At 42.1% G+C, this 7,234-nt stretch overlaps 1 protein-coding gene across 1 annotated transcript; it reads right to left on the reverse strand.

Moving 5' to 3' along the window:
- Positions 1 to 977: 977 nt before the first annotated feature.
- SRP19 (signal recognition particle 19) lies at positions 978 to 6,694 on the reverse strand. The gene is made up of 5 exons (XM_063129525.1): positions 6,552 to 6,694; positions 4,324 to 4,399; positions 2,993 to 3,064; positions 2,372 to 2,483; positions 978 to 1,363 (listed from the first exon to the last, which is right to left on the reverse strand). The coding sequence occupies exons 1-5, from the start codon at positions 6,590 to 6,592 to the stop codon at positions 1,230 to 1,232; spliced, it is 435 nt and encodes a 144-aa protein (XP_062985595.1). The 5' UTR covers positions 6,593 to 6,694; the 3' UTR covers positions 978 to 1,229.
- Positions 6,695 to 7,234: the final 540 nt, after the last annotated feature.

Genomic DNA, 7,234 nt, shown 5'->3' on the forward strand with positions numbered 1-7,234 from the left:
ACTGCTTCAGGTACCAAGCAGAAAATCAAGAACGTTCTATGAATTTGATGCTTAGGGCCAAATCATTTGTTTGTGGATCAGGATCCACTTCTAGGTCACAGTCTGGCTCAAGGAGCCAAAAGAGCAACACCTGCATATTACAAATACATAGTAAAAAAAAAGGGTTGCAGGTTCCAAACCTCTGGGGTTGTTTGAAGATTAATAACTACACATGGCACAGTGACTAGGAGCAGAAGTGTGCCTAAAAGAGGCCCCCAGCCCAGCACCACTGCCCCTATCCCATTCATAATTCAGATATGTGGTCCCTTTAACTGAACCTTAAATATTATCTAATATGTCAATTATGTTTTTGTGAAGACCAGTCAACATATAACTGTGTAGTCTCAGCTAGCAGTAGGATATTCAGGTTCATTTATTCTAGTTCTGCTTTACATGTACATTTGGAGTCTTCTAATTATAATCATAGAATTCACAGAACGTTCTTTTTTCCCTGTTTTCTTTTTTAAAAAAATGCTAAGCTCAGTTGTAGGCCAAAACATCTGGGGGGGACCACAACTCCCATCATCCCTAACCAGTATAGTCAAAAGTGGGAGATGATGGAAATTGTAGGCCAAAACATCTGGGGGACCACAAGTTGCCCACTCCTCTACTAAACCATTAAAGACAGAGCAAAGATCAAGACAATTTTTATCTTCAGCTGCATTATTATACATGTTTCAACATTCAGTAAATTGCTATGTTTGAATGTGCTGCTCTCATCAACTGTAGCTTGACATCCCACATTTGCTGAAAGAATATGCAAATTCTATGTAAGTCGTATGTACAGATGTTACAAACTCCCAGCCATGAGTAGTCTATAGGTTACCCAGCTCCACAAAAGAATGATTCAATTGTAAAGCCTAACTTACCAATTAAAGCAAGTTATTTTAAGCAGGGGAAGTTTAAAGTTGTCCTTTCTAAACAGTTTAATTGAAAGATTAGGAGTTGCATTTATTTTAATAAAAGTAAAAATAAATTTAGAAGGTCCATAGAATATTGAATTAATCCATTCCACTGTCATCTTTACAAATCTGGATCGCAATTAGATGCAAATTAAATGCATCCCCATTCAGAAACTACTACAAAACAGCTTTGACAGTTCTTGTTTGTTTGTCCAATGTTCACATCAGAAGTCATTATTCCCGCACATCCATGTTCACTTTAATGTATACTATTTGTGCCAGCAATGCTCATTTCTTCTTCTTTCCTTTGCTTTTTTTGCCTCCCTCTCCTTGCTGTAGATTTTGGTCACTGCCTCCCATTTTCTGTGTCCTTGTTTTCAGTTTGGGGATTGTTTCTGCTGCATATAGCATCACTGCCTTACCTTTTTTAAAAAGGGGGGGTAAAGGGGAAAAAACATGAGGAAGCGAGCATCCAAGAAACCCTTCCATTTAAGATCACCGCTCTTACAAGATCATCAGCTACACAGGAATGACAATTTTAGGTTGAATTATTACACCTTGCCATTAAATGATTCTTACATACAGAGATGTACTTTACTGGAGTTATTTTGCATTGTTTTGATTGTTAGCCACCTTGACAGTATGGCATATAAATCAAACTGATAACCAGAGAAGAAACATACTATACAGTAACATTTTTTTGATGATTGATCATTCACCATACATACAGTTGTTATTTCTATTCTTTAACCCAAAGGATATTTGAAATGAACAGCACTCTACCATTCAAATGTCCTACATTAGGATATTATTTATGTCTATTCTATTTGGTACAGGGCTGTGGAACCTCTTCAGCCCATGGGCCAAATACATTTTTCGAGAATCTCTCAGCTGTCTTATTCCAGTGGTGAACAGGGCCAAAATGCCAAACATACCAGCAAAAAAAATTGCAAAAGCTGGGAAGACACCAAACAGCTGGGAAAAAGGACATGGCCTTCTGGGGAACCCCAGATTTGGCCTGTGAACCTGAAGTTCATCACCTCTTATTTCATTACCATTTTGCTAAAGTATTTGTAAATGCTCAAGAGTTCAAGTGGACAGAATTTGTTTTAAAAATCCTTGTGCATATACACAACAGGCCAACATCAAGTGTGAAAGATGTAGCAGCAAAAGGTGCAGAAAGAGAAATAAAAATAAAAGCAGCAATTTCTTATTGGAAATTCTTGGGCTTCAAGACTGAATACTTCTCCTACCTGCCAAAAATAGGGTGGCTTTTTGTAACGATAAGTTTTTGCAGAAAGCACTCCTGCCCAATAATAACCCAGGTCTAGTTATCTAAGTTCAAGAACTTTTAAAAAAATATAATACTTATTCTACTTATTTAAATTCAAGAACTTAATTTTTTATTTTGGATATTTAACCCCACTCACGTGTTGGAAACTGAGGTTGACATGGATTGCCATCTTCCTGCTTGATCTGAATACGCACTCTGCCCCTATACTGTGCATCACGGTTCCACTCCCTGGGATACATTTTGTTTTTCTAGTATTTGGGGGGAAAGTTTAGGAATTTAGAAGCAAACATAGTTCAAATACACAAAGACTGTAACCCTAAATCCACTTAACATGGAATAAGAGCTATTAAAGTAAGTGGGACCGACTTCAGAGTAAAGATGCTTAGTTAGGACTGTTTTATTGATTAAATGGATATCCCACTTCTTTGCAAAAAATGGCACTCAGGGTGGGTTTGAGTGCTGTTAGAACTACAGAGGTATATTGTGTACGAGTAGGATAGCCGCTTAACACAAATATAGTTATCACAAAATTCTGTCAAATCTCAAAATATTACTCAATTTTAACAGACTGGATGGGACTGATGAGAGTTGTTCCAAAATATATGGATGGCACCACGTTGTGAAAGGCTACACTACAGTATATGAGCATTTACACTTACGTCACATTCTCACAACAACATTTTTCCATTTCTAATCACAGAAGTAAGCAGATTACAATTTTATGTACAATAATATTGGGAAATTATTCTCACATTACCTCCAAAAGCACATTAAGTCCAACTGCTGCACATACATCTTGGATTTCTGTAGATGTGGGATTTTCAACTGCCTGGAAGAGTCAAGATTTTCTATTACATTTTATTTTATGAATATTGAGTCTACCATACACAGATTGATTGCAATCAGACTATTTAACACAGTTAAAAGGCTCATACATAGTTCAACAAAATAAGGTGAGTCTTGCCCAATTTGGGGGGTGGGGGTGGCGGGAACATTCCCAAAACGTACTAAGGAGCAACTGGCTAATAATGATAAACAATTCAGATGTTAAACAGCAGTTAGTAAAATGTAGCAACCTTTTTAAAACAACCTTAGGAAGCAATCCTATGCCTCCCAGACAGTGTCTGGAGGGGGAATAGCACAGTTTTGTTTCCTGGCTCTGACCCTAGAGCCAGGAAACCATGCCCCCTGGCCTGTTCCCCTCATAGCTGGCATGGAGAGAACCATGCCAGCTACCTCTCCGCTCTCAGATAACAGAACACCAAGACAAGGAAAAGGAGATGTTCCCAGGGGTGGGGGGAGGAGGAGACTGGGGTAACTGCACTATGACCTATCCTATGGCCGCCCCAGCCTCCTTCCCTCCCCCTCCAAGTTGCTGCTTCTAGCAGAAATATAGGGCGAATGGAGTGTGGAGGCAAAGATCGCCTCTGCTGTCCTTCTGCCCTGCACTAGATACTTGGCAACCACCAAGTTCAAAGGCTTCTGGATATCCACATAAGACTGCGGCCTTAAAAATGTTTACATTTAACGGAATGCAAGAACAGAACACACCTTTATAGCAACACTCTACTGAAACCCATTTTTGGCCTGTTTATTATTATTGATACAAAAAAGACATGGAGACCTGTTACGTGACTAAAAATTTACAGTTAACTAGCAGGTTAACTGTTAAGTGCAGATAACACTTAATAGTTAAGTGTTAGCTGCACTTAACTATTGTTCCCAGAATCATAAGGCTCTTTACAAATATTTTCTTGTGTATATGAAAATATTAAAAATGCTGATTGAACAGTTCAATAAGCACTACAAAAACTACTGTGCAGCTGGGTAATCGTAAATCTTCCCACCAATGTAAGACATAAAATATAATGGTAAAAACAGTATCTTGGCTGATGAAACACATCCAGCAAGAGTACAAATTTATTGACAGCAAGACAGGTACTGTACTTTCTAAAACAGAAGCTCTGGGAAATAAATTGAGAAAAGGTATGCAGTCATTCATTTTCTTCGAACATTCACTCCAAATTATTTTTATTTGTTATGCTGCTTCCCCCCCACCCCCACTTCCCCTCCTTCAGCCATAATTACTTTCTCAAGCGGTATTCTTCTTCCTTCTGCTATTGTCTTTTTGTTATTTATATAGGCTGGATATATACAGATGAACCTAAGAAAGAGAAAACAGAACACGTTAAGAGCTGCTATGGTATGTCTAGAAGGATATTTAGTATCGTCACCTCAAAACTGGGCTGAAACTCAACCTTGTCTTTCCCCAACTTCGACAATGTCAAACACAGCTTTAATAATAAAAAACAAAACACTTCCCTTTCAGCTAAGTATTAGCAGCAATAGGGCACAACCCTATGGGGAATATGCTGGGAGTTGTGGGATTTTTTCTGTAAAACATGCATATGGAATCGTGCATTTCTGGAACTAAAGGCTGGGGATGCATCTTTTCATTGTTTAATCAATTCAATTTGTAGATTTTAAAAGTTTATCAATTAAAAATGTGCCTCCAATTAATTGAGCAGCTGAACATTAGCTATACTAATAGCAAACTCAGTTCTCTGAGCACCAATCCTTATGTTGCCAAAATGGTACCAACAACATGCAAGAGGGTTGTATCAGCAGGTTCGAGGGAACCCTAAGGTTTGCAGATGTTCCCCAGCCATGTCCTAAAAATCTGTTATACAAGAGGCCCTCAAGATGTTGGACTCTAGTTCCCAGCAGCCCTAGCCAATCTGCCAATCATTCCTGACTATTGGTTCCTCTCATAAAAGGATGATGGAAGAGTCCTATTTCAGCAACATTTGGAGGGTCAGTTGTTCCCCACCCTGCTTTAGGGATTTTCCTCCCCAAAGGTGGGAAAATAGAACAGCCCAATGAGGAATGAGCATGGACACTGGCATCTGCACACTCAGTTCACTCGATCACAGAGGCGGAAATAAGGCATGATGCATAATTACCCTCACCAGCCTAGCTTGCCGTGTTGTGCGAACCCAACAACAGCCACGGCAAGGGAAATAAGCCACCATGGCTTATTTCCCCCTCCATGAATGTACAAACCCAATCTGTTTGGTGGGGCACAGGCAGGAGCACCACCAAAAACATGTGGGGGGAAGAAAAAATGGAATGGAGCTTCCTGAAAAGACATGGCCACCAGGCACCCTGAACAGGAACGCTCTACATTGGAACATTTTGCAGCACATCCTGTTTATAATAATTTTAATACATAAGCTTATAACAATTGCCAATTTGAACCATGTTTTTAAATGAGGCATTGCTTCCTTCTCTCACACATTTTTAGACCCTAGTCTTCAGCTCCTAGGTTAGGACCTATTACTGCAGCCTTCCCCCAACCTCTTGTCCTCCGGATGTTTTGAGGTACACCTCTCAAGATTCCTGAGCACTGATCATGCTGAATGGGCCTGGACTGATTTCCCCAAACTGATCTAGAGGGAAAGCAACAGTAGTGGATCACAACCACAAACAAAATGTATGCTAAAAATATGAAGTGGGTCCCCAAATGCATAAGTGAGCTAAAGTTGGGTCTGAGATCTGAAAAGACTGATGATGATAGTTCTAAGAAGATGCTCACTACTGCATAAAAGAGTCCAGGGCATCATCATTAATATTGTTTTCACCCATGTTCAAGTTCAAATTCAAATTATTCAGTTAATCTGATATAAATAAATTACTTCAAAGAGGTCGCAGTCGTAGCCCTAATCTACACCAAGAAGGAAATTGCGCTATGAAAGCGGTTTATAAAAGGCAGGAGCGACACCATACTACTTATAGCAGTATTGAAGTGCACTGACAACTATTGGTGGCCCATTGACACATACCATATACGGCTTTCATGCCACCATATCCTGCTTGGTGTGGCTCCTGCCTTTTATATACCACTTTCATGTGCAATAACCTGCTTGGTGTAGATTAGGCAGTAGATTCACCACCCTCCTGCACAGGCAAAATTACGAGGGGGAGGGGGTGGGATTAAAAGGCAGCGGCACCGCCAAGCGAAGAACAGCCACGTAGAAACCAACGGGCGCCTTCAAGGGGGGGGGGCGACCCAGGGAAGCCTCCAAAGCGTCCGAGTCAAGCCAGGAACTCTCCCGGGGGGGGCGCCTCGCCAATTGCATTCCCCCCCTCAACCCCGTTTCCGTTAACAGGCCTGCGGCTGACGGTGGACTCCCGAAACCAGACTCCCCCCACCCCGCCCCCGCCGCCGCGGACTGACAGGGAAGCGCCGCAGAAGGCACCGGGGCGGCAGCCACCGCCTCCTCCCTCAAGGCTCACGAGGCCACTTCCCACGTTACCGAGATTTATCGGTGGGTAACGAGGGCGCAGCCCACGCCATGGTCTCCGCGCGGGCGGCGGCGGCGGCGGCAGGAGCCCTTCCCGGCACGGCCTTAAGCACAGCTCAGCAGTACGCTGCCCAACCCACCGCAGGAGACGGAGGGAGGGAGGGAAGGGAGGAAACACGACCGGATATCCCGCCCTTACATCGCAGAAGCCCGCTTTTTTCAATGGGCCACAGAGAGAGCGCCTCATTGCTGCTCGGAAAACCAATCAGAGAAGAGTGTTTCCGATATCGCGAGTGTTTCGGTTAGAAAGTGTAATTTATACACCATAGAGACAGCAAGAGTAGAATCACACTGCCTTATGACAGGAGATGGAGCTTCTTGGTTCCTTTAGTCCCCTATTGGGGTTTTTTGTCTTCCACCGGGAGGCGAAAGTGAGAACTGCCCATAGCAAACAATGCAGACATCCAGGATTTTAGCCCCATAAAAAAGGTAGTGAAGCTTATGCACTATTGCCTTTGCAGCTCTGTGTGTGTATGTGTGCATGTGGTGCCTAGTCACAGCTACACCAAAATCCTGGACCTCCACTCTGCGGAACAGACAATACAAATGCTTTAAAAAGAATGTACTTGGTGCGCCTGTGCGAGTCTGATTTCCAAGTGTCTGGCATAGACCAGCCTTCTCCAACCTACTGCTTT

Source organism: Elgaria multicarinata, chromosome 6 (assembly GCF_023053635.1).
Source record: "Elgaria multicarinata webbii isolate HBS135686 ecotype San Diego chromosome 6, rElgMul1.1.pri, whole genome shotgun sequence".
Taxonomy (NCBI): Eukaryota; Metazoa; Chordata; class Lepidosauria; order Squamata; family Anguidae; genus Elgaria; species Elgaria multicarinata.

Coding starts and splice junctions, on each gene's coding strand:
- SRP19 (XM_063129525.1), bottom strand. CDS start 6,592: ATGGCGTGGGCTGCGCCCTCGTTACCCACCGATAAATCTCG. Junction 2,484..2,992: donor GACTTAATGTGCTTTTGGAG/GTAATGTGAGAA, acceptor CCCAAATACTAG/AAAAACAAAATGTATCCCAG. Junction 1,364..2,371: donor TCAACCTCAGTTTCCAACAC/GTGAGTGGGGTT, acceptor TTTTTAAAAAAG/GTAAGGCAGTGATGCTATAT.